The sequence below is a fragment of the Pelobates fuscus genome, chromosome 5 (genome assembly GCF_036172605.1).
Source record: "Pelobates fuscus isolate aPelFus1 chromosome 5, aPelFus1.pri, whole genome shotgun sequence".
NCBI classification, from domain to species: Eukaryota; Metazoa; Chordata; class Amphibia; order Anura; family Pelobatidae; genus Pelobates; species Pelobates fuscus.
The window spans coordinates 2485304-2508648 of record NC_086321.1 but is presented as its reverse complement, the minus strand read 5'-3'; the positions used below and the strand labels follow the sequence as shown (position 1 = coordinate 2508648).

The window sequence follows — 23345 nt, the reverse complement described above, 5'->3', positions numbered from 1 at the left end:
CACAATAGTGCAGGGAGAGGGAGGGAGAATGAATTACTGTGGTACAGGGTGATCTAGATTAATTGGTAACAGGGGAACAGGAAGAGATGAGGGATTGTTTTAGAACAAAGCAGGGAGAGGTGAGGGATTATTTTGGAACGGAGAAGGGAGAGGGCAGGGATTATTTTGGAATGGAGCAGGGAGAGGAGAGGGATTGTTTTGGAACTTAGCAGGAGAGGTGAGGGACTGTCCTGGGAGGTATTCGGCCACGAGAGACAAGTTTCTGTCCAGACAATATTGACAGAGATCCTTTGTGAGGTCCAACAGTAGTTTGGAATGGTAACCTCCCAAGCGGTTTATGTAGCCATCCGCCAAGATGTTGTCCATGTGGTAAAGCAGCGAGCAGCGAGTCAGTTCCAGATAGCTGAAATGAAGGACAGCCCACCAAACAGCTGTCGTCTGATTCCAGGACAAAGTCCGGTTGAGATCCGAAAATCTCCTTGCCGTTCCAGGCCTCCAAATGTCGAAGCCACCAAAGAAGTTCCAGATGAGCTTCGTCCGAGAGCCACACGACCATGTCGTACGAGGTCGAAGACCTGAGGTTGCGAGCTTTCAAGTGTTGATGAGCCAGATAGTGCAGGGGACCGGGGAAGAATGCTTGAATGGAGGATGACAGTAGGCCTATCGTCCAGGCCGGGTCTCTCGGGTTGCGGAGCAGGCGTCTGATATAGAAACATAGAATATGACGGCAGATAAGAACCATTCGGCCCATCTAGACTGCGCAATTTTCTAAATACTTTCATTAGTCCCTGGCCTTATCTTATAGTTAGGATAGCCTTATGCCTATCCCACGCATGCTTAACAACATATCAAAAAATGGCATGAATCAGACCAGGGGTTCAGAAGTTAGTAAAATATATTTTGGGCCCTGGCTGGCACATGGCTATCTGGCCCAGACCAGTTTCAGAGTCTTCTATCCTGGAGATAATTGAGAAGTAATTCAATTATCTCCCAGGACAGAGACAAGACTCCATTATGCACATGGTGAGCACAAAGCATTAAAATACTATAAAATACACAAAGTCACATTTTATACATAAAACACAGACATGTCACATATCCCCTGATAGCTGGGATCTGAGCGCACAAAACTACCGAATAGCGCTCAGATCCTATTCACACAGTTCAATTGCCATGGAGCCGAAGTCTTTAACTACACGAATGGGCTCCATGGCATAGCTATTATTATTATTATTACCATTTATATAGCGCCAACAGATTCCGTAGCGCTTTACAATATTATGAGAGGGGATTTAACTATAAATAGGACAATTACAAATAAACTTACAGGAACAAAAGGTTGAAGAGGACCCTGCTCAATCGAGCTTACATTCTATAGGAGGTGGGGTGTACAACACATTAGGACAGGAATTTGCAGTCAAATAAGGTGGGCTGCCCTTTAGGAGAGGGCAAGAGACAGGTATGTGAGGTAAGGGTTAGTCTTGGAGGCCATAAGCTTTCCTAAAGAGATGGGTTTTAAGGCACTTCTTAAAAGATGCAAGACTAGGGGAGAGTCTGATGGCGGTAGGCAGGCTATTCCATAGGAAGGGAGCCGCCTGCGAGAAGTCCTGCAAGCGCGAGTTGGCCGTACGGGTGCGGACAACGGACAGGAGGTGGTCACGGGCAGAGCGGAGAGATAGGGACATACCTATGGATCTGTGAGGAGATATAAGAGGGGCTAGAGTTGTTCAGTGCTTTATAGGTGTGAGTTAGTACCTTGAATTGACTCCTATAGCATACAGGAAGCCAATGTAAGGACTGGCAGAGGGGTGAGATGTGAGAGAAATGACTAGAGAGGAAAATCAATCTAGCAGCAGCGTTCATTACGGACTGTAGGGTGCAATACGGCTTTTGGGAAGACCAATCAGGAGAGGGTTACAATAATCCATGCGGGAAATTACTAGAGCATGGACAAGCTCCTTGGTAGTATCTGGTGCAAGAAAGGGGCGGATGCGGGCTATGTTTTTAAGATGGAATCTACAGGATTTGGCAACATGCTGGATGTGAGGCTCAAAGGTGAGACCAGAGTCAAGTATGACGCCAAGACAGCGCGCTTGCAAGGATGGACTGATGTTGGTACCACAAACTTGGAGGGAGAGCGAAAAAGGAGGATCAGTATTAGGAGGAGGAAAGACAAGGAGCTCAGTTTTTGAGAGATTGAGTTTCAGAAAGCAGGAAGACATCCAGTCAGAGATGGAAGAAAGCTATCTGGGTTAACACATTCACATAAAGTCGGGTCCATAGTCAAAAGGCAAGAGGCGGGCAAGCAGCCCCCTCCAAGGACACGTGGCGAGGTCGGTTTCGCCACAAGCCACTAGAGGGCACTTACTGGATCATAGCATAGGAAACCTGTGCTAGGGCGTCGCTGGACGTCCTCACGCTGTGTGAGGACCTCTAGCGTCGCTCATTTCCCCATAGGAAAGCATCGAAAAGCATTACCAATGCTTTCCTATGGGGAGCGCTAATGCGCATGCGCGGCACATTAGGTCTCCCCAGCTGGTGGGCGGGATCAGTCTCACCCACTGGCTGACGCAATCACTAGGAGGAGCCACGGCGGAGGGAGAAGCAGCGACGTGGGACATCGTCGCTGCTTCTGGTAAGTCACTGAAGGGGTTTTCACCCCTTCAGCAACTGGGGATGGGAGGTGGGAGGGAGAGGGGACCTGCAGTGCCAGGAAAACTGATTGTTTTCCTGGCACTGGAGTTTCCCTTTAACCTCTACCACTTGTTGTGGTAGTTTTTCTTCTTTTAAATATGGTCTCCTCCTTTACTCTGTTGATTCCCTTTATGTATTTAAATGTTTCTATCATATCCCCCCCTTCTCGTCTTTCCTCCAAGCTATACATGTTAAGATCCTTTAACCTTTCCTGGTAAGTTTTATCCTGCAATCCATGAGCCAGTTTAGTAGCCCTTCTCTGAACTCTCTCTAAAGTATCAATATCCTTCTGAAGATACGGTCTCCAGTACTGCGTACAATACTCCAAATGAGGTCTCACCAGTGTTCTGTACAATGGCATGAGCACTTCCCTCTTTCTACTGCTAATACTTCTCCCTATACAACCAAGCATTCTGCTAGCATTTCCTGCTGCTCTATTACATTGTCTGCCTACCTTTAAGATAGAAACATAGAATTATGCTTCCTGATGTCGGTCACCTTGGACTTCAGCACTGCCTGATCCGAATCCACCACAAAACTCAGAAACTGGACCAACTGAGAGGGGTTCAGTTCAGATTTTTCCACGATGATGGCGAATCCCAGGTCCTGAAGCAGACGTTTCGTGAGCGATGTCTGCCGACGCAGGACAGTTGAACACTGTGCCATCAACAGAATATCGTCTCAGGGTTGCTGTGACTGTTTTTTTAGCAGCTTGTTGAAGCACCAAGGAGCCGAACTGAGGCCAAATAGAAGGCACGTGAATTGCCAGGTTTGTTCCAGCCAGGAAAACTGAAGGAAGCTCCTGTCTTCGCGGTGGATAGGGACCATGAGGTAGGCGTCCTTCAGATCCAATCAAGCGAACCAATCACCCTCGCGGAGCAGATCTCTGAGAAGATAGATGCCCTCTATTTTGAAATGTCGGTAGACGACATATGCATTGAGGGCGCAGGTTGATAACGGGGCTGAAGTCCTCCGTCGTCTTCCGAGTACTTCCATTGATGGATGCTCCTAGTGCTTCCCGAGGACTCCAAGCACACCACTTGAAACCATCAGCACTGCAGACCGAACATCTCTTCCTGCAGAGAGCGAAGCTGGAACAAGCTCTTAACAGAGCTTAGTGATTATTGCCAAGGGGGTATACAGTGTATAGCAATTCCCAGTGTAAATGCAGCCTTTTCCCCCAAACATGAGACGAGGTTTTATGTTGAAAGTAAAACAGGAACTCAGCAGTCTGAGGGTTTATTGGAACTTATATGCAACTTTTCCCACAAGGTTACCACCCACGTGGTCTTGTGGAACAACCAATAAAAACATTACAATACAGTCAAACACTCCTTTTCATTCCAGCAAAATCCTCCCCTCTGCCTGTGATAGAATTACTGTACACAATGGTCTAACGTAATTATCACAGGCAGGAAAATACACAGTTTTACACAATATTCACAACTTTAAAAGTATACCTCACATTCACATAAAACTTACATATTCTGAACCAGCATACGCAGTATACACACATATTGTAAAATCATACAAATTGGTCCAGTGGTTCAAAAGTTAGATGGAAGTCATTTTTAACTGACTGCAAGCATGGCTTTCCTGCCCAAACCAGTTCCACAGAGTTAGGCTGTGCAGCCGGTCTATCTTCTCCTCTATCCTGGAGATAATTGGCTTAACTGGGTGTGTTAAGCAAATTATCTCCAGGTACAGAAAATATTTCCATTCACAACAGCAGCAAACATACGCAAAAATACACCATTCCCATTACACTGAACAGAACCCCCACATTCAACCTATCCCCAGATAGCTTGGATCTGAGCGCTCAATATATCCAAACATCGCTCAGATCCCACAAACAGAATAAAATTGCCATGGGGTTAAAGTTTAGCACGGGCTGATGAGAGGTTGAGAACAGTCTTTTAAGCACCAATAAGTCCAAATAGTGTTTTTAAATGGCAATACTTTCCAGGGGCCATAGTCATGAGGCAGGGGGCTGGCAATCAGGCTTCTCCATAAGCCAGGGGTCCAGTGGTTTAAAAGTTAGATGGAGACTTGGCTGAACACAAATATTAGTGTTTCAAAACAGTAAAACGTATCACAACAATGATATTGTGTCAGGGTACCTGTAGTCTCTACCTCTGATAAGAGGAGAGACTTAGACGTTTTCCCGTTCAGAAGGGCTGTTTCCTCCGTTCCTCGCGGTCCCTCCGGTCGGTTACACGCCGGCCGCGAGGGATCCACGCCCTTTTATGACGTGACGCTCAGTAGCCGACGTCATGACGCCAAACCTGCTCGACCTGTCACTCAAACCCTGAACACGAACCAGGACTCGTCGGGGGTGTGATTACCTCCTAGAACCGGGGTATTTAATAGAGCTTCCCGCATTTGCTCATTGCCCTGTCGTGGTTCTAACCAGTCTAGTCACTCAGTGCTCTTGTATGTCTATTGTCTCTTTGGTTCTGATCCGGCTTGTTTGTATTACTCTGCTTATCTCTGTTATCCTTTGACCCGGCTTGTCTCTCGCTTACCTGTCTTCTCGTTCCCTCGACCTCGGCTTGTCTCTGACCATTCTATACTTAGTCCTTACGTTAAGTCCGGCCATTCTAAGGTCCGGTATACGTACCTACTACGCTTTGTACTCTGTGTGTTGGATCCCTGTCCCGATCCTGACATATTGTCAGTGAAAGTGATGTTTTTGTTTAAGGTGAAAATTACTCCAAATAAGGTCTTTTAGCCCCCAGACAACCCGACACACCTATTCATGGGGGATATCAATGTACTCAGGAGATGTGGCTGAACACATAGTGGGGTGTTCTTTGGCAGTAACACCTAACAGGAGCTGAGAATCAATGCCTAAAGTAGAATAAGTGTGAAAAATAACACAAAAAAATGACTACCCAAATGTTTGACAGAGACTGGTGGTAGAATTAGTGCATGGAAAGTGTTCAAATACCCTAGGGTGTCTGCTTTCAAAAATATATGGTTTGATGGGGGTAAATTATATTGTCCGGCTTCAAAAATGTCCCAAATTGGACATGGGTGCATGATGACTAACTGTGAAAATTCCAAGTTGGAAAACTGGAATGCGCACCCTCCAAATAAGGTCTTTTAGCCCCCAGAGAACCCGACACACCTATACATGGGGGATATCACTGTACTCAGGAGATGTGGCTGAACACATATTGGGGTGTTCTTTGGCAGTATCCCTGAAAGTTCACTGTACATGTATTCTTAAATTGCTATGTGTCAAATAAATCACCAATTATTATTTTTTTGTTTTAATTTGGCAGAGATTGGTGGTAAAATGGTTGCATGAAAAGAGTCAAAATACCAGGTTTAATACCTTAGGTTGTCTTCTTTTCAAAGATATATACATGTGATGGTTATTCAGGGATTCCTGACAGATATCAGAGGTTACAATGTAACTTGCGTTAATTTGGGGGGAAAAATAGTTTGGAAATAGCAAAGTGCTAAAAAAAAAGATAAGAACATGTTAACATTGGATATTTCTAAACTCATGACAAAATTTAGTAACTATTTATCATGGGTGTTTTTTGGCGGTTGTAGATGCGTAACAGATTTTGGGGGTCAAAGTTCGAAAAAGTGTGTATTTTTTTTAGTAAATTATATGATATGATGAAAATAATGGTATATTTAGAAAGACCATTTAATGGGGGGAAAACGCTATATAATATGTGTGGGTACAGTAAATGAGTAAGAGGAAAATTACAGCTAAACACAAACACCGCAGAAATGTAAACACAGCCCTGGTCCTTCACGGTAAGAAAATTGAAAAGTGGTCTGGTCACGAAGGGTGTAATAGCTAAAGCTATGTTATGGCTGCTTTTCTCCCTGGAGATTGTAGTAATTTTGTATCTTTCTATCTTTTTCCATACATCCATTTTAAGCGGCTGCAGTGCTGCAGGAGGACCTACAAAGGACTAAGTATCTAATGAGCGGTTCAGTGGCTCCTATTAAAACCAAGAACGTGGTCCCTCATGATGTCGGAGATCCAGGTACTGGTCAGGTTTTATCTTTCATTTTATACTCTTCAGTGGTGAGTTACTCTTTGAAACGGATCACCTGGCACCCCGACTGGGTACCTCTGTTGAAGGATGCTCCTAGCGCTTCCTGAGGGCTCCAAGCACTCCAGCCGACACCAGAACCACCGTAGACTCCTTCAGAGAGCAAGACAGGAACAAGCTCTTACAAGAGCTTAGCAGTGAATATAGCAAGAGAGTATGACTAGCATAGCAATCCCTTGTAGCAGATTCCCCCAATAAGAGAGGGCATTCCAAATTGAGGGTGAAGTAGAACACTCTGCTTTTATGCACATAGTACCGCCCACAGAGTTTTGCAGAACAACCAATCAATACGTACAATACACTCAGACACTCCCAGCAATTACACACAAAATTCTCCCCTCTGCCTGTGATATAATTACTGAACACAATGGGCTAACGTAATTATCACAGGCAGGAAAATACACAATTTTACACAATGTTCATAACTTTAAAAGTATACATCACATTCACATAACATACATCACATTCACTTACATTTTCAGAATCCGCATACTCCAAATACAAACATATGTCAAAATCATACAAATTGGTCCAGTGGTTCAAATTTAGTTGGAAATCTCTTTTTGACCAACTGCAAGCATGGCTTGGGTGTGGTAAGCCAATTATTTCCAGCATACAGAAAATATCTCCATTCACAACAACAGTAAAACACATAAAAATACATCATTCCTATCATACTGAACAGAACCCCCACATTCAACCTATCCCCAGATAGCTTGGATCTGAGCGCTCAATATATACGAACAGCGCTCAGATCCCACGAACACAGTCAAATCGCCATGGGGTTTAAGTTTAGCAAGGGCTGAGATAGAGATTGAGGAGGGACAAAGCAACCAGTTCCAATTAATGGGCCAAAAGTCTTTTATACACCAATACAAGTCCATAAGCCCCAATACTGTTTTTAAAGTGCCCAATCTCCCAGGGGCCATAGTCCCAAGGCATGAGGCTGGCAATCAGTCCCCTCCAAAAACTAGTGGCGACGTCGCTTTCGACACACTCTTTATCTTTTAGTGACTCTTTCCTATGTTTTCTCTTCATGTTACATCTCTCTGGCTTCTTCCTCTGTGGTGTAAGCCCCAGTTGTCCCACTATGGTATATTCTAATATTGCTTCTTGTTCTGTTTTTAGAAGATGACCCATGGCAGAAACTAAATGCCTACCTCATTCATGACACTGCCCACTGGAAGGACCTAAACCTCAAATTTGTGCTCCAAGTTTATCGAGACTATCATATGACCAAGAACGCCACTTACCTAAAGGACCTGTGGCCTGTTTGCCAGGTACATGTCATAGAATCAGGAGCTCATTCTACCTGACAGTATGTGGCCAACCTGCCACCTACATGTAATAGAATCAGGAGTTTATTCTACGTGACAGTATGTGTGGCCAACCTGCCACCTACATCTTATAGAATCAGGAGTTTATTCTACGTGACAGTACATGTAGCCAACCTGCCACCTACATCTTATAGAATCAGGAGATTATTCTGCGTGACAATATGTGGCCAACCTGCCACCTACATCTTATAGAATCAAGAGTTTATTCTATGTGACAGTGCGTGGTCAACTTGCCACGAGCATCATATAGAATCAGGGGTGTGACGGACCGCCTGGCACCCCAACTGGGTGCCTCCGCCAATCGCTGCTTACTAGTATTCTGGAGTACTATAAGCACCCCACCGGACACCATAAGCACCCAGCTTGGCTGGGGTCGCGCTGTCCTCCATCCACCCTGGATCCAACCCAGGATCCAGCTTCCAGTGGGTGGACCTCTCCTACTCCATTGAGCTCTTATAAGAGCTAGTAGTAAAAACAGATAGAAGGAAGGTAGCGCCACTAAAAACAAATGGGATAATAATGAATCTAATATACAGCAATACACCAAGCTAAGGGATAAAGAAAAAAGTATACGTTTAGAATCAGAAGTCCAGGGTTAGAATGTCTTTATGGTGGATAAATTCAACACCAAGGGGTTCTCTGTGGAGGAGGATACAGTTTTTGATAGTAGATGTATTCCTCAACGTTATATGTGTACGTCTTAGTGGTTCATATGAAAAAGAAAAATAACAACTAATGGTGCAGTAAGTCCCAAATAAGGTAGAGTGCAGTATAAAATGTATCTGTTTTTACTACTTATGCTATAGGGCCTAGGAGGGTGTGCTGCCACCTCCATATCTATCTTCTACTGTGTGCTGTTTAGAGAGAGAGCGCTGATCCTTTCTTTTTGTATTTGTCTTATAAGAGCTAGTGATTATAATCCCAGGAGAGTATAGTGATTTAGCAATCCCCAGGGTAGATACAGCTGTTCCTCCCACACATAAAACGAGACTTAATGTTGAGGGTTGGCAGGAACTGATTTTTTGGTAGCCACACTGGCCTTTTATGCAAGTCCCCATGCAAGGTGTACTCCCACATGGACCTTGTGGGGAACTACGGTATAAATTTACAGACCAATGACAATGGTATTCAAATGCATGCCACTCCCATATACAATCATACAATCCCTCCCTTCTGTCTGGGAGATAATTGGATCAGGAACTGTACCTATCTAATTCAATTATCTCCAAGTACAGAAATACACGCTTTTTCCTAAACACCCAAAAGTACCCCCAAAACACATAAAACCCCACAAGTTACATCCCCTGATAGCCCTGATCTGGGTGACCAACATATCCAAAAATTACCTGGAAGTCATTTATTTGACTGCACGCATGGTCCCATGCCCAAAATAGTTCCAGAGAATCATGGCTTGCGGTCGGTCTAGTTCGGTAGTTCAAAAACTAATAAACTACCGAACATAGTCAATGTTTTTACCCTGGAGCTTGTTCCCCTCATCCAGACGAACAATCCCACCGAACAGTGCCTTTCTAACTTGTATAGAACCGAACGCAGGTGATGTTGGAAATCCAGCGTTGTTCGTGAGTTTCTGTGTCCGATTTTAATTCCATGAGATTCATGCCCAAACCCCGCTGCCTGCGTTCATGCGAACAAGATGGCCGCCAACTCATGGTTGTCCATAGGAATTGCTGCCACCCAGATGAACAATTAGAACACTGCGGTGAGAAACGTTCCAACTTGTTAATAGGTGTTAACAAGCTCCCAGGTGGTCCCTGGTTCGGACGGTTGTTCGGTAGTCGAACAGGACAATGTTAAAATAGGAGGGGAATGCAAACTACCAAACAGAATAGCCAAGAAGGCACGAACAAGGTCTTTTATGACCCTTTGTGCATGGCCCATAGTCCTGGGGCAGGAGGCTGGCAAACAGGCCCCTTCAAGAACACGTGGTGAGGTTACTTTCGCCACATACATTTTATAGAACCAATAGCTTGTTCTATGTGACAGTATGTAGCCAACCTACCACGAGCATCTTATACAACCAGGTGGTTATTCTACGTAATAGTATGTGACCAATCTACCACGTACATCCTTTAGAACCAGGTGGTGTGCAACGTGACCGTATGTGGCCAACCTGCCAGTTATGTATGTTAAATCAAATGCTTTATTAAGTTGAGAAATATTTGGTTAAACTACCAAATATATATTTAGTATAAAACCAACAAATAAATAGCTATCCATTAATAGACATCTGTATATCACATGTTTCTGTGTGGTTCCGCACTGATTAACTTGTTCTATATTTATCCGCAGAATGTTATGGACATCACATTAAAGTTTGATCAAGACGGCGATGGACTCATTGAAAACTCTGGGTTTGCAGATCAGACATACGATGGGTGGGTGATGACTGGACCAAGGTAAGTTATTTATCTGAGGACGCTGCTTATTTAAAGAAGCAGTATGAGCACCATAACCACTACCCCACTCTGTAAGATTTCAAACCATTTGACTACTTGTCTCTAATTGTGTTTTGGGAAGTAATCATGAGGATATATAACTCCCAGGAGGACGAAATTCACAGAATAGCTGCTGTGCTGGGTACACTCCCTGGGTTTTTTTATTTAAAAGCCGCCATTTGTACCAGTTAATGTATTATACTGGGTTGTTGTTTTTTGTTTCCTAGTATGACGAAACCACATACAGGTGATACTCGAAAAATTAGAATATCGTGCAAAAGTTCATTTATTTCAGTAATGCAACGTAAAGGGGAAACTAATATATGAGAGACGCATTACATGCAAAGCAAGATAGTTCAAGCCGTGATTTGTCATTAGTGCGATGATTATGGCTTACAGCTCATGAAAAACCCAAATCCACAATCTCAGTAAATTAGAATATTAAATGCAATCAATAAAACAAGGAGTGTACATAGAACAATATCGGACCTCTGAAAAGTATAAGCATGCATATGGACTCAGTACTTGGTTTGGGCCCCTTTTGCAGCAATTACTGCCTCAATGCGGCGTAGCATGGAAGCTATCAGCCTGTGGCACTGCTGGGGTGTTATGGAAGAGCAGGATGCTTCAATAGCGGCCTTCAGCTCTTCTGCATTGTTCGGTCTTATGTCTCTCATCTTTCTCTTGGCAATGCCCCATAGATTCTCTATAGGGTTCAGGTCAGGCGAGTTTTCCTACTGGAAAATTAAGTCAACATCCCCATAAAGCTCGTCTGCGGAAGGAAGCCTGAAGTGCTCCAAAATCTCCTGGTAGACGGCGTTGACCCAGGACTTAATGAAGCACAGTGGACCAACACCAGCAGATGACATGGCTCCCCAAATCAACACAGACTGTGGAAACTTCACACTGGACTTCAAGCATCTTGCAGTGTGTGCCTCTCCATTCTTCCTCCAGACTCTGGGTCCTTGGTTTCCAAATTAGATGCAAAAGTTGCTCTCATCAGAAAAGAGGACTTTGGACCACTGAGCAACAGACCAGGTCTGTTTTTCTTTAGCCCAGGTAAGACGCTTCTGACGTTGTTTGTTGTTCAGGAGCGGCTTGACAAGAGGAATACGACATCTGAAGCCCATGTCCAGGATCCGTCTGTGTGTGGTGGCTCTTGATGCACTGACTCCAGCCTCAGTCCACTCCATGTGAAAGTCCCCAACACTTTTGAATGGCCTTTTCCTGATAATCCTCTCCAGGCTGCGGTAATCCCTGCTGCTTGTGCACCTTTTTCTTCCACACTTTTCCCTTTCACATAACTTTCTATTAATGTGCTTTGATACAGCACTTCCAACTTCCTTTGCAATTACCTTTTGAGGCTTTCCCTCCTTATGGATGGTGTCAATGATGGTTTTCTGCACAACTGTCAGGTCAGCAGTCTTCCCCGTGATTGTGATTCCTACTGAACCAGCCTGAGAGATCATTTAAAGGCTCAGAAACCCTCTGCAGGTGTTATGGCTGACTTAGCTGATTAGAGTGGGACACTGTGAGCCTAGAATATTGCACCTTTTCACAATATTCTAATTTACTGAGATTGTGGATTTGGGGTTTTCATGTAAGCCATAATCATCGCACTTATGACAAATCATGGCTTGAACTATCTTGCTTTGCATGTAATGCGTCTATCTCATATATTAGTTTCCCCTTTTACGTTGCATTACTGAAATAAATGAACTTTTGCACGATATTCTAATTTTTCGAGTATTACCTGTATTTGGGGTATCTATTACGGGTCTGCGTTTGGTAGCCCTCGGTTCCAACCCCCTTTTCATTCCAAAGCCCTGTTATTTCTGAGAGCAAACAGAGTTCTAAAGGGCCCTGTTATATTGCCGCTATTGGTAAACTTGCTCGCCACGTGTTGAAGAAAACGGCGGCGATCTGGTCCCCAGAACACAGACAGTGGGACTTGGTCGAGTGACTGGTCCAGTCACTCGACCAAGTCCCACTGTCTGTGTTCTGGGGACCAGATCGCCGCCGTTTTCTTCAACACGTGGCGAGCAAGTTTACGAATAGCGGCAATATAACAGGGCCCTTTAGAACTCTGGCGCAATTCCCCGGGGCCTCTTCTGCGGACGTCTATTCCGTTTTCCCCTTTCGCCACCTGTTACACCAGTAAACCAACGCTACTGCTGAGACCCAAAGACAGTTCACAGTTTTGAGACTATTTGGAGACTTTCGAACTTTACCTCGGTGGCATTGGGAATGCCGCTGGGAATGTGGGATCAGAGAGCTATTTTGCCAGTTTGGGTGCTCTGAAGCCGGCTATCTGGACATATAATATGTGTGGGGGTTCAGGCATGTTTACAATGTATTATTTCATATATTTCTGTATTGTAGCTGAATGAACCTTGGACTGTCACCCTTATTTCTGCTATGGGCTGTCTGTATCTTGTCCCCCCTTTTATTTCCTATGTTTCATGCTCATAGTCCCTGGATCATCTTGTTATGTCCCCTGTTCGTCTGCCCGTTTGGTAAATAACAGCCATCTTGCCTATTAACACTGTCGTGTTTGACAACCGAACAAATTACCGAATGCCAGACTTCCCATATGAGGAGTGTGCCGCTTGTTAACCCCAATAAACCCTGTTCACACCTCTACACACTGCAATTACATGAACGTTCCAAGCGGTTGGCTGGGTGGCCGCCGTTCGTATGTTCCATCTTGAAATACGAACAGAGACAGCGGTGTTTGGTCATCGAGTGTATGGAACTAAAACCAGACACTCGCCGGCGCGAACACTGCTGGGACTTCCACCTTCCTTTATATTCGTGGGGATTCTGGCGAACAGAGTGGCGTTCAGGGGGAGCAAACTCCCCCTGAACGCGATACACCTAACGAATGTACACACAAGCAGTTTTGGATTGGTTTTTTTTTATGCAGTTTATACTCCCAAAAGAGTCCGACCTCACAGCCTTGTGTTCATTAAACCTTTTTGGGCAGGCGCCTCGTGTGCGGTCGGTCTAAACTATACCCTGGTGGTTTACAAAAAGCCTTTATAAGATACTTAATCACTTCACTTTATAGTATTCCACCTTGGTAACTGTAACGGACCGTTTCAGCATATGAGGGGTTAAAATCCATTTAGGTGATAATCCCCTTTTTACAGAAAGGCACAGCTACTGCAGAACATCAAAACTCACGAATTGGATATAGGTGAATGCATCAAACTCCTGTATACCAGGGAATAAGATAACACTCCAAGCTGGAACCTCACGAATAGCTGCTAGCAGACGAATAGGAAAAGCATACATCAGCTTACACTCCTAGCAATCAATCTCCAACAGCATACAGTGAATCCCCCCAAGAACAAGACAAGGCTCCGTGTTGAAGGTCAAGCAGTGGTCTGAGGTGCTGGGGCACCCAGCCTGGTTTTTATTACATGAGTACACATACAGGCCACACCCAGGGGGAGGCATAACATAACCAATAGTATCACGGGTGCAACCCACACATCCCCTCCCCTTAGTGTGACACATAATCCCATTATACATACAGTAAAAATACAGTTTCCACACATACTCTGTAACTTTAAAACCATACATCACATTCACATAAAAATACATATCCTCAATCAATCCATTTAGGGGAACAACGTATTAAAAAATTTCATGAATCAGACCAGGGGTTCAAAAGTTAGTAAAAGTATCTTTTGTTCCCCCTGGCTGGCAGAAAAAACATCCCCACAATGCATCCTGGTTTCCTCCCTTCTGCCCTGGAGATAATTGGAGAAGTAATCCAATTATCCAGGACTAGAGGCAGACTCCATTAACCACATGGTTGCAAAACGACATAAAACACTTTAAAATACATAAAGTCACATTTTACACATAACACACAGACATTTCACATATCCCCAGATAGCTCAGGTCTGAGTGCACATTATTAGGTGAATGGCACTCAGACCAACCGAATACAGTTTAATCGCCATAGAGCCAAAGTCTTTAATCACATGAATAGGCTCCATGGCATAGCTACCTGGGTTACCACAGCTCACACAGGGCAAGTACCAAATGACCCCACTGTATTTAAAGGGCCAGAATGAGTGACATACACTCTGGTATGGCTGAATACTGTTTTTAAAGGGCCCAATCTCCCAGGGCCATAGTCCAAAGGCAGCAGTCGGCCAGCCAGGCTTCTCCAATGCAATGTGGCGAGATTGCTCTCGTCACAGTAACTTTCTTTCGTTACACCTTTAACATAAAGTAAAATACATATAGAGTAAAACCTTTAGAACATATATATATAACACTGAATAACGGAACACTCACATATTCCAGAGCTATATAGACCTAGCTCTGGTGTGGAAAGCCTGTGGGTCCGTTATGGGCGACCCCTCCCCTGTTCCGTTGGCTAGATTTCCAAAGTGAGGAGTTTTTATCAAAAAAGCAGGAAATAAGCAATATAGTATAATTCTGTTTGTTATTCTATACAAGAATTACTAATATAGTATACTCACAAACAGAGAGCCTGTGACCTGGCTCAGTAACCGAACTCTGTGTAGTTAGGGACTACACTCCCTTCTTCGCAACAGCAGGAATCACAGAATAATGTTAAACAGATATAATTTATTAAAATATACTGTAAAAACAATAAAAAATGTCAAATACCAATGTATATATAGTCTATATAGTCAGATACGCGTTTCTCCGATCCCTCGGCTTTCTCAGTCTTGTGTAATAGACTCTTTCAGATCCTGCAGTTTAAATAGCCTCCTTTTCATCAGCTGTTGCTCGTTCTGATCAGCACTGTGTTCCATGCCTCGATCAGCTGTTGCTCATTCTGATCAGCACTGCGTTCCATGCCTCGATCAGCTGTTGCTCATTCTGATCAGCACTGTGTTCCATGCTCGATCAGCTGTTGCTCATTCTGATCAGCACTGTGTTCCATGCCTCAATCAGCTGTTGCTCATTCTGATCAGCACTGTGTTCCATGCCTCGATCATCTGTTGCTCATTCTGATCAGCACTGTGTTCCATGCCTCGATCGGCTGTTGCTCATTCTGATCAGCACTGTGTTCCATGCCTCGATCAGCTGTTGCTCGTTCTGATCAGCACTGTGTTCCATGCCTCGATCAGCTGTTGCTCATTCTGATCAGCACTGTGTTCCATGCCTCGATCATCTGTTGCTCATTCTGATCAGCACTGTGTTCCATGCCTCGATCATCTGTTGCTCATTCTGATCAGCACTGTGTTCCATGCCTCGATCATCTGTTGCTCATTCTGATCAGCACTGTGTTCCATGCCTCGATCATCTGTTGCTCATTCTGATCAGCACTGTGTTCCATGCCTCGATCATCTGTTGCCCATTCTGATCAGCACTGTGTTCCATGCCTCGATCATCTGTTGCTCATTCTGATCAGCACTGTGTTCCATGCCTCGATCGGCTGTTGCTCATTCTGATCAGCACTGTGTTCCATGCCTCGATCAGCTGTTGCTCGTTCTGATCAGCACTGTGTTCCATGCCTCGATCAGCTGTTGCTCATTCTGATCAGCACTGTGTTCCATGCCTCAATCAGCTGTTGCTCATTCTGATCAGCACTGTGTTCCATGCCTCGATCATCTGTTGCTCATTCTGATCAGCACTGTGTTCCATGCCTCGATCAGCTGTTGCTCGTTCTGATCAGCACTGTGTTCCATGCCTCGATCAGCTGTTGCTCATTCTGATCAGCACTGTGTTCCATGCCTCGATCAGCTGTTGCTCGTTCTGATCAGCACTGTGTTCCATGCCTCGATCAGCTGTTGCTCATTCTGATCAGCACTGTGTTCCATGCCTCGATCAGCACTGTGTTCCATGCCTCGATCAGCAGTTGCTCGTTCTGATCAGCACTGTGTTCCATGCCTCGATCAGCTGTTGCTCGTTCTGATCAGCACTGTGTTCCCTGCCTCGATCAGCAGTTGCTCGTTCTGATCAGCACTGTATTCCATGCCTCAATCAGCAGTTGCTCGTTCTGATCAGCACTGTGTTCCATGCCTCGATCAGCTGTTGCTCGTTCTGATCAGCACTGTGTTCCATGCCTCGATCAGCTGTTGCTCGTTCTGATCAGCACTGTGTTCCATGCCTCGATCAGCAGTTGCTCGTTCTGATCAGCACTGTGTTCCATGCCTCGATCAGCTCTTGCTCGTTCTGATCAGCACTGTGTTCCATGCCTCGATCAGCTGTTGCTCGTTCTGATCAGCACTGTGTTCCATGCCTCGATCAGCTGTTGCTCGTTCTGATCAGCACTGTGTTCCATGCCTCGATCAGCTGTTGCTCGTTCTGATCAGCACTGTGTTCCATGCCTCGATCAGCTGTTGCTCATTCTGATCAGCACTGTGTTCCATGCCTCGATCAGCTGTTGCTCGTTCTGATCAGCACTGTGTTCCATGCCTCGATCAGCTGTTGCTCGTTCTGATCAGCACTGTGTTCCATGCCTCGATCAGCACTGTGTTCCATGCCTCGATCAGCAGTTACTCGTTCTGATCAGCACTGTGTTCCATGCCTCGATCAGCAGTTGCTCGTTCTGATCAGCACTGTGTTCCATGCCTCGATCAGCAGTTGCTCGTTCTGATCAGCACTGTGTTCCATGCCTCGATCAGCTGTTGCTCGTTCTGATCAGCACTGTGTTCCATGCCTCGATCAGCTGTTGCTCGTTCTGATCAGGACTGTGTTCCATGCCTCGATCAGCTGTTGCTCGTTCTGATCAGCACTGTGTTCCATGCCTCGATCAGCAGTTGCTCGTTCTGATCAGCACTGTGTTCCATGCCTCGATCAGCTGTTGCTCGTTCTGATCAGCACTGTGTTCCATGCCTCGATCAGCTGTTGCTCGTTCTGATCAGCACTGTGTTTCATGCCTTGCTCGTTCTGATCAGCACTGTGTTCCATGCCTTGCTCGTTCTGATCAGCACTGTGTTCCATGCCTCGATCAGCTGTTGCTTATTCTGATTAGCACTGTGTTCCATGCCTTGCTCGTTCTGATCAGCACTGTGTTCCATGCCTCGATCAGCTGTTGCTCATTCTGATTAGCACTGTGTTCCATGCCTCGATCAGCTGTTGCTCATTCTGATCAGCACTGTGTTCCATGCCTCGATCAGCTGTTGCTCGTTCTGATTAGCACTGTGTTCCATGCCTCGATCAGCTGTTGCTAGTTCTGATCAGCACTGTGTTCCATGCCTCGATCATCTGTTGCTCATTCTGATCAGCACTGTGTTCCATGCCTCGATCATCTGTTGCTCATTCTGATCAGCACTGTGTTCCATGCCTCGATCGGCTGTTGCTCATTCTGATCAGCACTGTGTTCCATGCCTCGATCAGCTGTTGCTCGTTCTGATTAGCACTGTGTCCCATGCCTCGATCAGCTGTTGCTCGTTCTGATCAGCACTGTGTTCCATGCCTCGATCAGCTGTTGCTCGTTCTGATCAGCACTGTGTTCCATGCCTCGATCAGCTGTTGCTCATTCTGATCAGCACTGTGTTCCATGCCTCGATCAGCTGTTGCTCGTTCTGATTAGCACTGTGTTCCATGCCTCGATCAGCTGTTGCTCGTTCTGATCAGCACTGTGTTCCATGCCTCGATCAGCTGTTGCTCGTTCTGATCAGCACTGTGTTCCATGCCTCGATCAGCTGTTGCTTATTCTGATTAGCACTGTGTTCCATGCCTTGCTCGTTCTGATCAGCACTGTGTTCCATGCCTCGATCAGCTGTTGCTCATTCTGATTAGCACTGTGTTCCATGCCTCGATCAGCTGTTGCTCATTCTGATCAGCACTGTGTTCCATGCCTCGATCAGCTGTTGCTCGTTCTGATTAGCACTGTGTTCCATGCCTCGATCAGCTGTTGCTAGTTCTGATCAGCACTGTGTTCCATGCCTCGATCATCTGTTGCTCATTCTGATCAGCACTGTGTTCCATGCCTCGATCATCTGTTGCTCATTCTGATCAGCACTGTGTTCCATGCCTCGATCGGCTGTTGCTCATTCTGATCAGCACTGTGTTCCATGCCTCGATCAGCTGTTGCTCGTTCTGATCAGCACTGTGTCCCATGCCTCGATCAGCTGTTGCTCGTTCTGATCAGCACTGTGTTCCATGCCTCGATCAGCTGTTGCTCGTTCTGATCAGCACTGTGTTCCATGCCTCGATCAGCTGTTGCTCGTTCTGATCAGCACTGTGTTCCATGCCTCGATCGGCTGTTGCTCATTCTGATCAGCACTGTGTTCCATGCCTCGATCAGCTGTTGCTCGTTCTGATCAGCACTGTGTCCCATGCCTCGATCAGCTGTTGCTCGTTCTGATCAGCACTGTGTCCCATGCCTCGATCAGCTGTTGCTCGTTCTGATCAGCACTGTGTTCCATGCCTCGATCAGCTGTTGCTCGTTCTGATTAGCACTGTGTTCCATGCCTCGATCAGCTGTTGCTCGTTCTGATCAGCACTGTGTTCCATGCCTCGATCAGCTGTTGCTCGTTCTGATCAGCACTGTGTTCCATGCCTCGATCAGCTGTTGCTCGTTCTGATTAGCACTGTGTTCCATGCCTCGATCAGCTGTTGCTCGTTCTGATCAGCACTGTGTTCCATGCCTCGATCAGCTGTTGCTCATTCTGATCAGCACTGTGTTCCATGCCTCGATCAGCTGTTGCTCATTCTGATTAGCACTGTGTTCCATGCCTCGATCAGCTGTTGCTAGTTCTGATCAGCACTGTGTTCCATGCCTCAATCAGCTGTTGCTCGTTCTGATCAGCACTGTGTTCCATGCCTCGATCAGCTGTTGCTCGTTCTGATCAGCACTGTGTTCCATGCCTCGATCAGCTGTTGCTCATTCTGATCAGCACTGTGTTCCATGCCTTGCTCGTTCTGATCAGCACTGTGTTCCATGCCTCGATCAGCTGTTGCTCATTTTGATCAGCACTGTGTTCCATGCCTTGCTCATTCTGATCAGCACTGTGTCCCATGCCTCGATCAGCTGTTGCTTGTTCTGATCAGCACTGTGTTCCATGCCTTGCTCATTCTGATCAGCACTGTGTTCCATGCCTCGATCAGCTGTTGCTCATTCTGATCAGCACTGTGTTCCATGCCTCGGTCAGTTGTTGCTTATTCTGATCAGCACTATGTTCGATGCCTCGATCAGCTGTTGCTCATTCTGATCAGCACTGTGTTCCATGCCTTGCTCGTTCTGATCAGCACTGTGTTCCATGCCTCGATCAGCTGTTGCTCGTTCTGATCAGCACTGTGTTCCATGCCTCGATCAGCTGTTGCTCGTTCTGATCAGCACTGTGTTCCATGCCTTGCTCTTTCTGATCAGCACTGTGTTCCATGCCTCGATCAGCTTGTTGCTCATTCTGATCAGCACTGTGTTCCATGCCTCGATCAGCTGTTGCTCGTTCTAATCAGCACTGTGTTCCATGCCTCGATCAGCTGTTGCTCATTCTGATCAGCACTGTGTTCCATGCCTCGATCAGCTGTTGCTCATTCTGATCAGCACTGTGTTCCATGCCTTGCTCGTTCTGATCAGCACTGTGTTCCATGCCTCAATCTCATCATTCATTTCCTTCCGTATGAGGTCATTTCCGGTTTCGTATGTGGGGGCATGTCTCTTTGTGGTTCATCATGCGTTTCAAAGTCCATTCACTTCCTCTGTGAGGCATCATTCTGTCCTCACCATGTATTTCAACTGGAACATATGGGCATATATAAAATATATTAATAGACCATTTAATTTAATGCAATCTCAATTAACCCTTAACAAAGCTCAAACTGAAAACTCCTTAAAGCGGTTATATGTTATCTCCAAAAATGCAAGTTTCTTATATTCACTCCATATATATATATATATATATATATATATATACATATATATATATATATATATATATATATATATATATATACAAATTATTCATTTACATTTATTGCTGAATCTTAAGTTATAAAATCTAAAATACCATTTATTATTCTATTCTTAATAAACACATTCAGTCCAAAATACATAATAAAATCCCTATCTGTATCAGAGTCAAATTCCAGGGGTAATTTACTTTAGAAAATGGCATATTTCAAAGTCATTGTTTAGACCATATGGAGTCATAGTATTCCGATTGTAGATCCACTGCGTTTCTACTTTACCTATGGGTTTTATTAAAGTCCCCTCCTCTCCAGTTTTTTATGCCCATAAATTTCATACGCTTTGGGTTGTGGTTATGGTGGATATTAAAATGTGCTGAAACACTATGATTTTCATAACTTTATAAAATATTTCTTGAGTGCTCTTCTATATGTATATGTAGAGCTCTAGTGGTTCTGCCAACATATTTCAGGCCACGTGGACATTCTAATAAATAAATCACATTTTTCGTGAAGCTTGTTATAAAATCTTTAACTTTGTAGGTATTATTGTTTGAATTAAAAACGTTGATTATACGCCTATTATTGCCTGTTCTCTTCCATGCAGCGCATTGGCCACAACCATAAAAACCAATGTTGTTATCTAAGCGTACTGGGGATTTTTCTTCTTTTAAAAAACTTCTCACTAATTGACTCTTTGTATCTTTGACTCCTCGATGTTTAATCTTTGGTTTCTCTGTTAAAACGTCTTTTAAAGCTGGATCTTTCAATAAAATATGCCAGTATTTCTTCACTATATTACCGTATATACTCGAGTATAAGACGAGTTTTTCAGCACATTTTTTGTGCTGAAAAACACTCACTCGTCTTATACTCGAGTCAGTTGTCTGTATTATGGCAATTTTCATTGCCATAATACAGACAAGGACCGGGGGCTGTCAGGAAGCTGTAACTTACCTTCACCGCAGCTCCTGTCAGCTCCCTTCTCTCTCCTCCGTCCGTGCAGCTCCCAGGTCAGCTCCCTCTGCAAATCTCGCGAGAGCCGCGGGGTCAGAGCGTTGCCAGGGGTTACCGGGGCAACGCTCCGCGCGGCCGCGAGAGTTGCAGAGGAAGCTGACCTGGGAGCTGCACGGACGGAGGAGAGAGAAGGGAGCTGACAGGAGCTGCGGTGAAGGTAAGTTACAGCTTCCTGACAGCCCCCCTCCTACAGCCCATCCACTGGACCACCAGGGAGTGAGAGCCCCCCTCCCTGGCCAGCTAACAAGCAGGGAGGGGGGACGAAAAAAAAAATAATAATAATAATAAAAAAATAATAACATTAAAAAAAATATATATATTACAATAATAATTAATAAAATGCCCACCCCCACCAATGCTCTGCACTCACACACACACACACACACACACACTGCACTCACACACACTGCACTGCATTCATACACACTGCATACATACATACACACATACACACACTGCATTCACACTGCACTCATACACACACTGCACTCATACACACACTGCACTCAATTCATTATATACACACTGCACTCACACACTGCACTCATATACACACACTGCATTCATACACACACACTGCATACACACTGCATACACACTGCACTCATACACACTGCACTGCATTCATTATATACACACTGCACTCATATACACACACTGCATACACACTGCACTCATACACACACACTGCACTCATACACACACACTGCACTCATATACACACACTGCACTGCATTCATTATATACACACTGCACTCACACACTGCACTCATACACACACTGCACTGCATTCATTATATACACACTGCATACACACTGCACTCATACACACACTGCACTGCATTCATTATACACACACTGCACTCATATACACGCACTGCACTCCATTCATTATATACACACTGCATTCATACACACACTGCATACACACACAGCATTCATATACACACTGCATTCATACACACACACACACTGCATTCATTATATACACACACTGTAAATAAATATTCAGTTAATATAACTTTTTTAGGATCTAATTTTATTTAGAAATTTACCAGTAGCTGCTGCATTTTCCACCTTAGTCTTATACTCGAGTCAATAAGTTTTCCCAGTTTTTTGGGGTAAAATTAGGGGCCTCGGCTTATATTCGGGTCGGCTTATACTCGAGTATATACGGTACTTACTTTCTTATTATTATTACTGTAGTTGCATGTGAATGGGATGCCTTCCAGTTGTTTATTCTTTTCTTTTTGTCGGGATTTCAGTAAATCTTCCTTATTTCTCCTTTTTATTTCTATTCTTGCCACTTCTATTTTGTCTTTAGCTTCTACTTTTTTGCTTTGTTTTTTCTATCAATTAAACTCTTAATAGCTCCTGACTGATTCCTCTTCTGCAACTATCACTAGTCTAATACTACCCTTACCTTTTGTGTCATTTTACCCCACTCCCTCTAACATGTAAGCTCACTGAGCAGGACCCTCAATCCCTCTGTTACTGTGTCACTATACCCCACTCCCTCTAACATGTAAGCTCACTGAGCAGGGCCCTCAATCCCTCTGTTACTGTGTCACTATACCCCACTCCCTCTAACATGTAACCTCACTGAGCAGGGCCCTCAATCCCTCTGTTACTGTGTCACTATATCCCACTCCCTCTAACATGTAAACTCACTGAGCAGGGCCCTCAATCCCTCTGTTACTGTGTCACTATACCCCACTCCCTCTAACATGTAAACTCACTGAGCAGGGCCCTCAATCCCTCTGTTACTGTGTCACTATACCCCACTCCCTCTAACATGTAAACTCACCGAGCAGGGCCTCAATCCCTCTGTTACTGTGTCACTATATCCCACTCCCTCTAACATGTAAGCTCACTGAGCAGGGCCTCAATCCCTCTGTTACTGTGTC

General features: G+C 44.8%; 1 protein-coding gene across 2 annotated transcripts in view; it reads left to right on the top strand.

Annotated features, from left to right (window-relative positions):
- GBA2 (glucosylceramidase beta 2) overlaps nucleotides 1–23345 on the top strand; it is a 210243-nt gene that overhangs the window by 122761 nt on the left and 64137 nt on the right. For both annotated transcript variants that reach the window (XM_063453518.1, XM_063453519.1), the window contains exons 12-14: nucleotides 6600–6707; nucleotides 7905–8056; nucleotides 10424–10530. In XM_063453518.1, the coding sequence (XP_063309588.1) occupies nucleotides 6600–6707; nucleotides 7905–8056; nucleotides 10424–10530 (367 nt within the window). The remainder of the gene's footprint in view (nucleotides 1–6599; nucleotides 6708–7904; nucleotides 8057–10423; nucleotides 10531–23345) is intronic.